This window comes from Falco biarmicus, chromosome 12, assembly GCF_023638135.1.
Source record: "Falco biarmicus isolate bFalBia1 chromosome 12, bFalBia1.pri, whole genome shotgun sequence".
NCBI lineage: Eukaryota > Metazoa > Chordata > Aves > Falconiformes > Falconidae > Falco > Falco biarmicus.
Window position 1 is genome coordinate 6,632,542 of NC_079299.1, and position 15,611 is coordinate 6,648,152.

Consider the following 15,611-nt stretch of genomic DNA (forward strand, 5'->3'; position numbering starts at 1 on the left):
ATTCAACCCAAGCAGGAGCCTAAATCCTGGTGTTTCCTAACTTTTGAGTGTTTGGCATAATAAGTTGAAGAAAGTATGTAATGTGGCTGTGTGTATTAAATAGATTGGGGATGTTTTATTTTGACATCTAGAAAACATCACATCTGTAATTTTTATGGAACCACAGGAAGAGAGGGTTAGAGGACACTTGGATACCATCTGATTTACTCTTTTCCCCTCTAGATAAGATCAACTGTATTATATAATTTGAGTCAAATATTTGCCTGGTTTTGATGGTCTGTGATTATGGAGATTGTGTCTTCATAGTTGAATACTGGTGTAGATGTACTATTAATACATTTGAACACTTCTTTTATAACATTTAACTTTACTCTTTGCTCTATTTTAAGATTATTTCTTCTGTCTACTGTTAATTTGGAGAACAGATAACCGCTTTTTTTTTTTTCTTATCAGGCAGCTTTTTACCTATTTAAGGTGAAGAGTTGTTTACTTCGAAGTTTCTCTGTTACAGCCTAAATGATACTGAAAAGAGAGTACGGAAAAATTAAGCCTAATGTTTAGCTGTCATATGTATTGATTTGTTTCTTTTCTAGGGATTTCTTTTGGAAAATGCCAAACCCGAGGTTTGCTGATGGTGAGGTGGTGATGGGCCGTTGGCCAGGAAGTGTCCTGTACTATGAAGTGCAAGTGACTAGTTACGATGATGTTTCTCATCTTTATACTGTTAAGTACAAAGATGGGACCGAACTTCAGTTGAAGGAAAGTGATATAAGGGTGAGTACACGTTAGTATTTCTAATGGAAGATTATATTGATTTTGTGATGCTGATAAACATACAATCTGTATCTGGATAGTGGCTTTGCAAGTTTTCATTAACTGTGTCTCCAAGGAATTGGTGCTACATAATAGTTTTTTCCTATGTGATGTCTCAGGTGGAAGTTCAGAATGCTGACCCTATCTTTAAAGAAGTGTGATTGTTTTGTTTATGTTGGAAAAAAAATGTGATACATTTTGGGGAAAAAACAAGTCTGATCATTCAGGAACTCTATGGCACGGTTGTTCATGAAAAATTGTTTTTGGTTTGCTTCTAAAGCTAGTAATCAGAGGGTTGTTACCAATTTGACTTTTTTCCACTTCTAAATAAGAAAATTTGAAAATGAGTGCAAGCATGTAGCTAAGGATCACTGTAAATATAAATAGCACATACCTAAAACATCTGTGATTAGCTTGTACTGTTCAGGTCCCCAAAGGTTTCATAAGGTGTTTTGCTCTGTGGCAATCAGGGACTTGTGAAAAAGTTATGTCATATGTATATGAGCACATCCTTTCCTCTTTACTCATCTTCATTATTTAATTTTTTGTTACTAGTAAAGGCCTTTAAAACTGTATACAAGTTTCTTTTCAGTTTAAAATGTGATTATTTTGTATAATTAATGCATGAGACAAAAAGCTATTTGAATGTTTGCTGTAGTGGATTGTTAAGGCGTGTTCCAAAACCTGTGCAAGTTCAAAGCCAACTTGTGTGTCTTCACATGATCTGTAGTTATGCTTTTGGTGGCAGTGTACGTGCCCTCTAACTGGCCTTTTCTTTTGGGACAAGATGGTTCTGCCTTGAGTTAGACAACCATTTTCACTGCTTTAAAGACTTTCTAACTGGTTTACTTAGTGCTTGCAGGTTAGCAAACTCAAGCTCAGAAAATACCTTTCTTTGTCGTAAAGCATTTATGCTATATAAAAGTCGTGTTGTGGAAATTTTATGTGGGGAAAATTAGCAGTGTAAACTTCACAAAGTAAAATGGAATACTTTTGGGGAAAACTGTTTATGAAATTGGTTACCACAATTAATTTAATGATTTAGCTGATTTGAGGGGTTTTTTAGTATTGATTTGAGCTGTGTTGCCTTGAACAGATCATTGCATCTTGATATGCCAAAATGTATTAATAAAGCTAATTGAAAAGACAGGTGTCTCTTAAGGCTTAAGGGAAGGCTTTCAATTCATTTACTTATGCAAAGGATTAAGAGGGTAGTATGCTTAAGAGCTTGGTGCTGACATTGATAGCTGATGCCTATATCCTGATTCCTGTAGCTTTGAAAAGGATGCTCAGCAGTTGGACTTGGGACAGGATTGTTTGGGTATTACCAGCTAAATGACTATGCTGTAGTTTCTCCTTCTTACAGCCTTTGTACAGCATCAGTAACGGAAATAAGAGACCATTCCGTAGAACTATGTGCCAGAGTCCTCATCACAAAACCCCCAAGTTTCTAAAATTGTTCTTTGGAACATCTAAGATAAGGCTTTGCTTTCTTTCCCTCTTACTTTTAGTCACAATCATCGTTCAAGCACAGGAAAAGCCAGTCCTCTTCAAGTTCTCCCTCCAGAAGAAGTACGAGCAGATCTCGATCTAGATCTCCTGGTCGGCCAGGAAGAGGCAGACGTCGCTCTTCTTCCCAAAGAAGAGAACATAAGGATGACAAAAAGAAGACTGTTCAGGAAACCAACTTAGCTCTACTGGTATTAGTTTGTTTGTTTGTTTTATGTGTAGCGGTCTGCTGGATTTTTTTTAAAAACAAATTTTTGCTATTTGCAAAAGATTTGTTTTATGCATACTGGGTTTCATTATTGTAAAAGCCAGCTGTAGCTTATGTTCCCAGAACAACATAATTAGTTGCAAAAGTGTATCTGAGAACTGCCTTTTTTCTTTGAAACTAGGCTTTCTAGCTTGCAGAGTTGTGAGGAAATTCTTTAAATGTAAACTTACGTCGTTAAGTTCAATTTGGATTTGGCAGTACTGTGAAGTCCTCAGAATTCACCAAATTCTTTAATGTTTTAATACTGAAGTCATTGTTAGCCATAAGCTTCCACTCATGAAATGGGGCAAAAGAAGTCTGCCTGCTTTTAAGATGTGTTGATCAATACATAGCAGGTAGGTATTACTTGAAATAAAATTAGTTCTGCTTTCATATACAGTTCATTGAATTAGTAATGGGAAAATGTGAAGTTTCTATGGGAGGATTGCTGCAAAATTCAAGTGTTGAGAATATATATATATGTCTATATCTATATCCTTGCTGATTGATAATATTGCAGAACTGTTTTCTTTATAAAAACTACACTGTAGGCATTTTTTAAGTTTATCAGATACCTGGTTTTTAGGTGAAATTTATATCATGTTTGTTCTTGGCCTTTTTGTGAATGTTATATTGAGTATTAAAAATGGTTCTGGGTGTTCTTTAAGCAAAGAATAGCAGAGGTGATGTTTCTCTTAAGAGACAAACTTAATTTCTTCTGCCTCTTGTGCCCTTGAGACAGCTTCAAGTGATACTTGTCAGAGACACTATCCCTTGAATTGGAAATGCCTTCTGCTGATCTACTAAAAATAGATAGGATTTAATTAGGTTTCAACTAAACTAAACCAAACCAATCAAAACTAAATAGGTTTGGTTTAGTAAATTGTTACTACTAAAAGCATTCTTTGGCACCAGAATTGCTGTGGTTTTTGTTTTGTAGTGAACTACTTTGAGCTGTGTGACCCAGTGCATAGCCTGTGGACCATATGCTCATTTCAAGTAGTTTGTAGCCAGCAGCTACACTTCACTTTAGACAAGAAGGTTAAAATACCTTTGGTGTTTTTCTCCTGGCTTCTAATTGAGGAGTAGGATTGATCTATTGGTTGTTGTATGACTGGAATGACTTGGTCTTTTTCTACAAAGCTGAGATTGAAATAAATGTCTTCCCAGAGTTTGTAAGCTAGACTCATTAAAATAATTTTAATATGACCGTTTATGTCTTAGATATTTGATGGAAAATCAAACTTCCAGTCCTGCAGAGCAGTCTCATAGATCGGACACTGAAATTTCCTCTCCTTTCCTAATAGAATTACTAAATGTATTTGTACTTGGTAGTTCCTTATGATGAATTAAAAATAACTCGGAAGCTGTATTCTCTCTTAATTTCACTGTTTGTAGAGGAATGAGGCTGGGTTAATTAATACTGATAACATACAGGCTGGCTTCAGGGGTGGCGGGTTGGCTGATGTAGATAAGGTGCACCCACTTGTTTGTTTGAACCCACTTGTTTTCCTGTGGAGAAAACTGGAGCAGTTGCAGTTGACAAAAAACTAGATAGTTCATTATTTCATATTCATCAGTGAATTATTCATTATATACTTAGACTTAATGTAGCTGTTATTTTCAGAAGGCTAAAACCTGTGTTTTTTCCTTTAACCAGAAACTGAGTGAGAACAACACCAGAAGATACAATGGTGAACCTGACAGTACAGAAAGAAATGATACGTCCTGCATAAGCTTGGAGGTATGAACATTGTATTTACTCTTAGTCTGCCTTAGATTTCTCAGAAATCCCTAGAAAAGGGCGAAAAAATAAACGAGGAGAAATAGAATGCAATGTAAAACTCAGGTCGAGTAAGTTTACTGTTCAGCTAAGTTCAGGGGGGAGGGAAAAGAAGTTGTCAGAAGGGGAGAGTACTAGAGCTGTGTAATATTCATTTTTCTTGTTTGTTTATTCCATCAAACCCTCACTGGTTACATGTGTTCATTCCCATGCTTTTACAGTGTGAATGTTTGGCCATAGAAGGTGATTATTTTTTATTTTAAAGGTGTTTTTTTACTGAGCCAAATTAGTTCTTTACCCCTGATTGTTAACTTAATGCACAGAGTTGTGGCAGAAAGGAAGGGAGGAGGGTGGGAATGGATTACCTGTACTGGAACCACTGCTGATTTGTTCTCACGGCCTAAGTGGTCACAATGAAACTGATTTTAGCAGTCTCTTCATATACATGCATAAACTTAAGCACTGTATAAAAGTAGAACACATTGTATATTGGTGGTTTATAGTGAACAATGTCCTCCTAAATGTAAAATACTGGAGTAAAATAAGGTAAAATCACTGGGATTTTTTTTTTGTTTTTTAGTAAATTCTTTGTATTCATTAACAGCAAAAGTTGAAACCAGACCTGGAAATAGAGCGTGTGCTTGAACAGTACAGCTTGCATCCAAGAAAAGAAGAAAAGAAAAGAGAAGAGTTATATTCCGAGATAATAAAAACAGCTGAGAAAGCAGCATCTAAAACAAAAGAACTAGAGTTTGGAGGAAGAATTGGTACGTGTGCAAATTGTCTTAATAGTTGAAAATCTGTACTTTTGTGTTTTTTTACTTATTGACCATAGTGTCACATCAAGAACTGTTTTTCCAGTTTTTGGATCCTGGTTGCAGAATCCAGAACTGTATGACTGCAGTCTGTGCTGGTATTGGTGGCAGTCAAAGAACTGCTAATTACACTTGGTTCTCTTATGAAATACAGTGAAGCCTTCCCTGGCACAGTAAGAGTTAAATATTCCCAAATTAAATTTAAATAAGTAACTAGCAAAGTTTTTATGTGTTCAAAATCTAGGCGCTTTGAACTCAACAGTAAGTATCCTTTATACAGTTGTTTTGAACGGTTTGAAAGGGATGCGGTGGGTGTGATCCTTCAGTTTGGTTATATGAGCTCGTATGGGAGTGAGAAGTATGTCCTTGTGTCCCATTATGTGACTGGGGGATTGCTGCTGTCTTGCTTCAGGAATAGATAATGACAGTCTCTTCTTTGTTACTTAAGTTAATATTGAGTTTTGTTAGTGGGATTGAAACTTTTTTGGTTTTTCCGTTTATCTTCTGATATGGCGTGATGTCTGTTTACAGGGACCTTCATGCTGATATTTTTTCTGCCTGCTGCTGTATTCTACTTGCTGTTGATGTGCAAACAAGATGACCCCAGTCTTATGAACTTCCCTCCTCCTCTCCCAGCACTTGAAAGTCTTTGGGAGGCTAGGGTGTTTGGTGTTTTTCTTCTGTGGTTTTTCCTTCAAGTTCTGTTTTCCTTACTGCCAATTGGCAAGGTAAGCTGCTAGTAGCAATTGGGTCTTCACATTAATTTGTGTGATGGGATGGAAGGCAGGGTGTGTTCTTAATGCACTGAGTTTGAAAGCAAATGCATTTGTTTTCCATTCTAAGCTGTAACAATGTTACTGCAGATTTTTGTATTTTATTCTGCTCTAGGTGGTGGAAGGCTTGACACTTTCAAACGGAAGGAAACTGCAGTACCGGATAAATGGTAAGCAGGTTGCAGTTGCTTGTTCTTAAGTTTGGTAGTGCTTTCTGGTTTGCTGTGCTCAGTACTGTAAGGTACAAATGACGGAAGATACACTTTATGGTCAAACTAAGTATCTGTTGTAAATATTTCATAAAATAGGATGAGCCTTTACTTGGAAGAAGGAGGTTGGTAATGATCAGGAACTAACTGCCCCAAGAGCAAGATATTACAATGTACAGGGCACCTGGTCTGCATCCAGTTGTGGCTGGTGACTCCTGTCAATTGCATAATTGCTAAATGGACAGTTGCCTGTCAGAAGTGTTAGTTACACTCGTGTAACGGGGCCTGTTTTTCTGGAGGTGTTCAGGAGTGATCTGAAGAGATCCTATGTGTGTAGATCATCTTGGATGCTAATTTACAGACTAATAAGAAGCATGGTTGTAATTGATGTAAGATGTTCTTATTCTTGCCTGGCAAGGAACAGTCCTGAGTCCTTACTCAGATCTGATTTCCTATGAATAAGGCAAGTTTCTCTATGGTTTAACATACTTCATCAGTTCTGCTTTTCCAGGCTTAAATAGAAAAGTGTGGTTTGGTGCCTCGAGGTGTTTCAGGCTACCTATTTGATTAAATCAGTTAGTCAGTTTAAGGACACTTCTGGTGGTAGTGGAATCCAATTGTTACATTAAGAAGTTAAGTGGGGTTTTGTCATATGCTGGTAAGATGCACCATTTTTGAAGTCGGAAGCAGAGTGAATTACGTCCGGGGGAAGTGAGTCATATTGAGCCTGCCTTGTGACTTCTTTGGTTTTGGACTTTTGTCTTCAGTAGGGGCATAGTCCTGCAGTTTTCTGTAGTCTGATAAAGGGAAGAAACAAGCTACATAATCTTGATGGTTTAAAAAGGGAAGAAAAAAAAGCCGTCTTCTTGTACCTTCAAAGACTAATTCTCAAAGCAACTTTTAAAACCTTCTTGAGGAAAAGAAAAAGGCCAGTGACAGGACAAGAGGGCAGTGGGCACACACTGAAATTCAGGAGCTTGAACACCAAGAAATGCTTTTATTTTTTTTTATTGTGAGGGTGACGGAGCACTAGCCCAGGTTGTCCAGAGCAGCAGTGGAGTCTCCATCCTTGGAGATACTCAAAAGCCATGTGAACGTGGTCCTGGGCAACCAGCTCTGGTGGTCCTGCTTGGCCAAGGGGGGGGTCCATGAGCTCCAGAAGTCCCTTCTAACCTCAACTGTTGTGACCCTGTGAAAGGGTCCATAGAAGGTACTTAGGAGAGAGCTGTGTAGAACTGCCAGCTTGCTTGCATTTGGACATCTTTCCATTCTGCATGATTTTATATTCTCAAAGTAGAAAAGTTTTGTGTTCCAGTTTTGACTTGACAGTTATTTTAATCCTTGAATTACGGCAGTCTGTATCGAGGTGTGTATGCAGATAACTTGAAGAAGAAAATACGGTTATTTGAGCTGTCCTACAGATAGGATTTTGTGACCTGCTGTCATTATTCAGTAGTCGTGTCGGTGTCTGTTTTTCCACTGACATCTGAAAGTGGATCCTACGTTGTAAAAAATGTAGGAGTGCTTGGTGTTCCTGCCTGTTGTCCTTTTGATGAGGAGCCCAGGAAATTTCAGGGCATAGATAGAACGGCTTGGGTATATTGCTGTGCTCTAGAAGTTTGAACCTCAAGAGCATTGGGGTGTGTAAGGCATTGTTGGAATATAGACAGATCTTGGAAGACGTAAAAATGCAGAAAGGCTGGACTGAGTAGGTTCTGCTAGGATTTTTCTTTCTTTCTAATATGTTTTTCTTCTACATTCTTCAGGGTTTTATGCTTTTATTCTGACCGCTGCAGCTATTGGAACTCTGTTATACTTTCAATTTGAGCTTCATTATTTGTATGATCACTTCATGCAGTTTGCAGTGGCAGCTGCAGCTTTTTCTCTGGTGTTGAGCATTTACCTGTATATTCGGTCCCTGAAAGCACCCGAGGAAGAACTAGCACCCGGTGGAAATTCTGGTGAGTTATAAATGCTTTGAATAATTTCTTTCCAATTGTTTGCTACAGCAATTTGTAGGAATTAAAGGGTAGATTTAGGGCTGGTTATTCTAGTAGAGCGACTTTTTCTTTCTGCTAATGCAAAATTCATGTTGCAAGTGAAATGGCAATTTTTTTTGTTCACACTTAGATACTGTAAAACACTTAAAATTTTATTTGGATTATCTTGAATAGTTTATACAAAAATATCTTGGCTGGTCTAGTCCCCTAGCGATGAGAGGACAGTTCCTTTTCATTTTCAGCATTTGTCTGGGAGGCTTGGCTAGTTTGCCTCATAGTGCCCCTCTGGTGGGTCTTTTCCTGAAACGGCTGGGAATGGAAGGAAAAACTGAAAACTCTAGACGTTTTACTGTGGGAAGTCAGGCACAGAACTTGAAATTACGATGTATTTCTAAATTTTTATTTTGCTGTGTGCTTTTAAATCTGCTTGGATGAATTGAGTTTTCAAAAGAAATTTTGATACAGTCATGAGACTGCCCAAGCCAGTATCAATTATATGCATATGTTGGACAAAGGATAGACTGAGAAGTCGATTAGCATTACATATTAAACAAACTGCTTTTAAAGATGATCATAGGGTGACTGAGAAAGGGAGTTTATGGACAGAACACTGAATGTATTAAAACAAAGTGTTCAAATATCCTCTGTTCCTTTGTCAGTGCAGCGTGTATGTTTGTGAAGGGAAATAATAAATGATCATAAATTGTTCTTCTCTTTGAAAAATGCAGTTCTGGTCTTTTTAAGTGGCATAGTAACATTCTCTAACTGTTCTGCGAAGTGCTTGTTATGTGCTAGCTCAGTGCAGGGTATCTTGAAGTCAAACTAATGTTTTATTCTTCTTGTCCATGTCTCTTAATGGACAGAGAATTGTCACAGCTAAAGGAATTCTTGCCTCCAGAGAAGAACAATGAAGTAGGAGGAAAAGTAGAATTAATTAATACCATGACCATGTTCATGGAAATTGTGAGGTTCAGGATAAGTCTGAAAATAAAGAACAAGTGTCAAGGAGAAATAAGCCTACAGTAACATATAAAGTGTTTAGACCTCCAGATAAAATAAAATATTTGGGCTTATTAAAGTATAAGCCAGGAGGGGTTTGTTTTGTATTTTGCATATGCTCTCACATTTTTCTTGCCACTCTAAAGGCTTTTATTTATAATGAGAGAACTTTGGTAGACAGTAGGAACTTCTTTATGGGGGGGAGTGTAGTGGCAGATAAAAGGACGAATATTGCTAACAGACTGTGTCTTATCTGCAGGGCATTTCATTTATGATTTTTTTACTGGCCATGAATTAAACCCTCGTATTGGCAGTTTTGACCTCAAATACTTCTGTGAGTTGCGTCCAGGATTAATTGGCTGGGTAAGTCAGTAATTGTAGTTATTTTATTTGCTTAAATATTACACAAATGGATTTTAAAAAAAACCCCACATATAGAGTGAGTTGGTATTGAGGATATGCTATATATTTGTAAACAGGAAAAAAGCACTTACAGTTTCATGTTGCCAGATTTTTAATGGCCTTTTTTATTCACTTTGGGAAAATTCCTACATTCTAGCTTCTTTGCTCTGTGAGAAATGAAAAACCTTAAAGTATTCATGTGTTGAGGTTACACAGCTCCAGAAGTGTAGTTGGTTGCAAACTGTGGCTTGTGAAATAGGTTATTATTTCCTTAAACTTAAACTTTGGTCAAAAATACCTGTATTAAATGTCCTATAGCGTAATAGAAAATACCACTTTTCTTTTACAAGGAAAATTTCTAGTAAAATCTTTTCTAAACTAGGTTGTTATAAATTTGGCAATGCTCTTGGCTGAGATGAAGATACACAATCAAAGTATGCCATCTCTGTCCATGATACTTGTGAACAGCTTTCAGCTTCTGTATGTGGTGGATGCTCTTTGGAACGAGGTAAGTGACAATTATATTGAATCGTTAACATTTCTAATTACAATGTTAAATGAGTGAAGCTTTCTAAACTCCTTCCTCTTTGTTTCTAGGAAGCCATTTTGACTACAATGGATATTACCCACGATGGGTTTGGATTCATGCTAGCGTTTGGAGATTTGGTGTGGGTTCCGTTCGTCTACAGTCTGCAGGCCTTCTATTTAGTTGGTCATCCTACTGCAATTTCTTGGCCTGTTGCTGCTGCAATTACTGTTCTGAACGGTAAGTTACAGTAGATGTTATTGTTACTGGTAGTAACAATGTAGGCCTGATTTTGGCTCTTGAGTTGTGAGGTGAAGCTTTAGCTAAGATACGGTGATTATACTTTCTGTCTTACCGCAGCTGATGGATGCACGTGTCTGGCTACTGTTTGACGCAAAGACAAAAATCAATTCTCATTTTATTAAATGAAGGGTAAATGAGACTGGGCACCTAATTGTTCAGTCAAGAGGCACCTTTAGATGGAAGCTGTCTGGAGTTGCAAAAGTGACTTAAAACATTTTGAATGTAGCAGACACCTTTTAAAAGTCAGACTGGGGGCAACTCTTAAGTGACTGGGAAGTCAACAGCTTGTTGGCTATGCTTTATTTAACCTAGGGAAAACCAGGTTTTGTTGTTTAACAATCTGTATCTCCTTCCCAGATACCCATATTTACAAACTCATGTCAACAGAAAACATCTCATTTTTTCTAGCTGAATGCTTAGCCGAGCGCTTAGAGAAAGGATCTTGCATTTTTAGGTGCACTAAATTTGCACCAATATGGCCTTGTAGTTTGTCACTTTTATCTTAGTAAACCTAGAAGACCTGACAAAGAATTTAAACACTTGGAAAGACTATGAAGGTGTATAACTTAATATGTACAATCCTGAGAAATGCAGCATCTTTTTTTAATTTGCAGCTAATATTTTTTTCTTCTTTTTATTAAACAACTTTATTTGAAGTATGTTGTGATTATGTTTTTCAATACAGCCTCAGAAAAAAACAAATTCAAGCTGCCTTGTGAAAATGATGGGTGAAATGAATTTCAAACCCTGATAATAATTCATCATCTGGTTCTTTTAATACTGTGAACTTGTCAAGAGCTGGTCAGTGTATGGAGTAGGCACTGCAGCAAGTAACTAGGCTGCTAATAGAGCTATAACCTTACAAACCGCAGCGCGTCATCGTATGTGAATTTAAAACTCAATTTTACATTAATAAACTGTAAGTCAGATATAAATGTCAAAATAGATGTAAAAATAAGGTTTCTTCAAAGTCTTTAAAAGTTAGTAATGTGTAAGGGCATATGGAATGCAGATTTCCAATAGCATTTCTGTCTTGTTAGAGCGCTGAGAAGGGGAGAATATCTGTTACGCCTCTAAGGAAAAGACTCTGATGTAGTAAGGGAGAGCGTGTGAGTGCTTTTGTTGAAGGAAAGAAAATGGGAGCATACTGAAAATGCAAAATAAATAACATTTGTATTTTCAGGTATTGGGTATTACATATTCCGTAGTGCAAATTCTCAGAAAAATAACTTCCGAAGGAATCCATCAGATCCCAAATTGGCCTGTAAGTTGCATTTTTTTCATTTGTTCACTTGCTATACGATGTCTCTTTATACTATTTAAATACACATTTCGACTGTTGTATTGACTACAATACTCTATTCACAGATCTGAAATTTATACCCACTGCAACTGGAAAAGGGCTTCTTGTCACAGGCTGGTGGGGTTTTGTTCGTCACCCTAATTATCTCGGTGACATCATCATGGCTCTAGCATGGTCCCTGCCCTGTGGTAAGTTCCTGAACTAAAGTGGATTTTATCAAAAATGCCTCTATGCTTTGACATCTGACTGGGTTTGAAATGTAAAGCGATAATTATTTGAGATACTAAAATCTGTAACTAATTGGCAAATTTCCGTGGTGTAAGCTTTTTTCGATACCTGTTTTCTCTTACATCTTGTCCTTTATATCTTACTTAAGATTTGACATATTGTACTATAGATTTGGTTCTTCTTTCTGACACTATCATTCAATAACGATGGGGCTTGCTTGCTAAAAAATTGTTCCTTACCTTTTTGAGGTTAGTGGCTGTGCTGTAGCCTTTTCAGAGGGAGCTCCCAAAAAGTGGGAGTTTGCTTGGAGTCAAGGGCTACTGCGTATAGAGATGCAATTTAAGCAAAATACATTTAAACACCTCCCCCAGCCAACTCGTCAGACACAAATGAGTGGAATTCTCTGTCAAAGTTTTTGTTAATGAATACTTCTTAGTTTTCATGAAGTTTACACTTGGAGGAAGTTAGGGAGCCTTTTTGTCCAGTGGGGTTTTGTAGTCCTGATTCTTTGCAAGAGCTTAGGAGGAGCAGTGAGAGTTTCAGAAAAGACATCTCATCACCCTCTTATTCAAGTCTGAAAATGGTTTTGGGTTCCCCCCTGGCCTGAAGGAGTCTCTCCTGTAAGAGCACGTAGGGGAGCGTGACACGTGTCCTGAGGCACGTGCTCTGCACCCCATGGCACAGCCTGGCTTTTGCAGGTTGTGGGACACAGGGAGTTTGGATCAAGCGGGACTTTGTCATCAAGTGCTTAGAGCATCAGTTGAGAGGAGCTGGAGTTTAGGTGTTCCTCCAGGGTTGATTTTAGTTTGGATGTTAATTGAAAGTAGACAATACTAGATTAGCATATACAGTTGTAGACCGAATCCCAGGAAAGTCGTGAAAATGAAGGACTCCAAATCTTCTTCAAATCCTCTGTCAGTGTCGTTGTGGCAGAAGGGGCAGTGTTGCTGTACGTGTGTGGGGTGAGGATGGGGTGGGGGGATCGTAGAATCGTAGAGTAGTTGAGGTTGGAAGGGACTTCTGAAGGCCATGTAGTGCAGCTCCCCTGCCATGGGCAGGGACATCCTCAACCAGATCAGGTCACTTGGAGCCCCATCCAGCCTGACCCTGAATATTTCCAGGGAAGGGGCATCTGCCACCTCTCTGGGCAACCTGTGCCAGTGTCTCGCCACCTGCATGATAAAACGTTTCATCCTTATATCTAGTCTGAACCTGCCCTCTAGGTTTAAAACCATCATCCCCTGTCCTCTCGCTACAGGCCCTATAACAAATTCTGTCCCTTTTATAAGCCCCCTTTAGGTCCTGGAAGGCCACTATAAGGTCTCCCTGGATGGAGCCTTCTCTTCTCCAGGCTGAACAACCCCAACCCTCAGCCTGTCCTCACAGGAGAGGTGCTCCAGCCCTCTGTGGCCCTGGACTGGCTCCAGCAGGTCCACGTCCTCCTTGTGTTGGGGGCCCCAGAGCTGAACACAGCACTGCAGGGGGGGTCTCATCAGAGCAGAGCAGAAGGGGACAGTCGCCTCCCTGCTCTTGCTGCAGCCCAGGACATGGCTGGCTTTCTGCGCTGTGAGCGCACGTTGCTGGGTCGTGTCCAGTTTTTCATCTGCAAGCCAAGCGGTGTGCTCTGAGCAAGGCTGGAGTTGCCATCTACAGCCAAAATAGAGAAAACCTTGTGGGGCTTGTGTGGGGCAGCCAGGTGCTGCAGAGGTTTAACTACTTCTCTGGGTTTGATAGCTGAAGAACTTAAAATATGTGCCAGCTTTGCATTGAGAGTGAAGCTGGTAGATTTGAGACTCTGAATTTTAAGGATTGCTTTTTTGTTTTTGTGGGTCTTTTCCTATCCGCATGTAAACATCACAAAATTGTCGCACTATCCTGTTGAGTATCTGATGGTTTACAATGAAAGTAGAAGATGCTGCACTCTGTAACGAGTATATGTCACTAGCTTAGTACATGCTAATAGCTACCATTTCTGGATTTTTGTGCTGTATCTAAAGACTTTCACACTTTATTCTACAGGTTTTACTCACATCTTACCATATTTCTACGTGATATATTTCATCTGCTTGCTTGTTCATAGAGAAGCTCGTGATGAACATCATTGTAAGCAAAAATATGGCTTGGCATGGGAAAGGTATTGTCAGCGTGTACCGTACCGCATATTTCCGTACATTTACTAGAGCATTCCAGATGCCTGATGTGCAAATTACTTCTAAAGTTAGTTTCTTTGCAAATAAAAATATACCTCTTACATTTGCACTTGGTCTATTTGTTATTTAGGCTTTTTTTTTTTTAAAAAAAAAGTGACCAAACAGTGGAATGCATAAACAGGCATCTTAAGTACATGAATTACGTGAACTGACTGTCTGTGACTTCAGTGTTTAAAAAATTGTGAATTTTAAAATGTCTTGGAGCCCTTACTTTTCAACTTAATTTTTATCTAGAATCCTGAGTTTACATTTTTTTTTTAAATTGCATTTAATTAAGCACTGTGATGTAAAGTTTATTTTCTTAATACAATAAATACAGAAGTTCCATCCAGGTCATTTTTTGGTGTTACTTGTACCATCTAACTTCAGCTGTCTGCCTTAGTTGCCTGAACTGGAGGAGCAGCAGGGTTTTTGGAAGCAGAGGGTCTGACCCCCATGAGGGGCCCGTGCCACCGGCAGCGCAGCCCCAGGCCCAGAGCTGGCACAGCTCAGCTGGTGGCTGCCTTGTGGCTTGTCCTTGACAGGATTTTTTGGGCGGGGAGGCTCGTGTGGCCTCTCCTGCCCTGTTGCCTGCAGGGATGGGACTGGGAGGAGAATCAAAGCGACATGACTGTCCCCTCTGCTCCCATCCCAGCGTTCTGGCAGCAGCTTCAGCAGGGACCAAGGGGGACGCGGAGCTGCGCCTGGCAGCGCCCCTGACCCTGGAGAGAAGCCGTGCTTCTGGCTCAGGCTCCTGAAGGTAGATGATACAAACACTTGTTTCAGCTGTGAAAGGGAGCAGTGAACCCTACTCCTGCACCTAGCATTGAATGCGGGGTAGCGAAAGGTGCAGAGTACGCGTATTTGACAGGAAAGAAAAAAATGACCACAGTTGGCTTATTCTGATCTTTTGTAAATGATGTCTTAATGTACCATAGCGTTTACCGAATGTGTATAATAAAGCCGCCACGTTTTTGCTGTACAGTGTTTAGATTTGAAAATGCGATAGCTTTTTTTTAGAAACTAAATCCATTTCCAGTAATTTTTTAAAAAAAGTTCACTGAATAAAAATTTTTGTAAATTAATGTATTAATTCTTGAGACAATTGAAGTGTTCATTTAAATATTTGTATTGACAGATATGCTACGAAAATGTAGGAAATGCTCCTCAATCCAAAGTTGTTGTTTTTTAATTTGGCATTGCTACCTCATGTAGGTTTTGCCTTTTGTACTTTTGCAGATAGAGAAAATAGCTATTTTTTTGCTACTGCTATTTAAAACAACATTTTTTTACATAAGCCTGTGGCTAAACGCGACCACTTTCTAATATATTTTTGTATATATTTGACTTTTAACTAATGTATGTGTTCTAGTCACTAGTTGTGTTCTTCATCTGACTGGCTGTAAATTAGAAGTTCTTGCAGTATTTACTTCGTAAGTAGAATAATTTTACTGAAATGATCTTGCATTAATTAACGAGCTTTTATTCTGTTGTCACAACTGAGAGCTTTTC

General features: G+C 38.7%; 1 protein-coding gene across 1 annotated transcript; it reads left to right on the forward strand.

The window, feature by feature from the left end:
* The first annotated feature begins 593 nt into the window (after positions 1 to 593).
* On the forward strand, positions 594 to 14,161 carry LBR (lamin B receptor). The gene is made up of 13 exons (XM_056356875.1): positions 594 to 774; positions 2,325 to 2,513; positions 4,230 to 4,313; positions 4,957 to 5,119; positions 5,699 to 5,895; positions 6,056 to 6,110; positions 7,916 to 8,110; positions 9,408 to 9,511; positions 9,933 to 10,058; positions 10,148 to 10,316; positions 11,563 to 11,643; positions 11,748 to 11,870; positions 13,930 to 14,161. Exons 1-13 carry the CDS (start codon positions 610 to 612, stop codon positions 14,088 to 14,090), a joined length of 1,812 nt encoding a protein of 603 aa, XP_056212850.1. The 5' UTR covers positions 594 to 609; the 3' UTR covers positions 14,091 to 14,161.
* Positions 14,162 to 15,611: the final 1,450 nt, after the last annotated feature.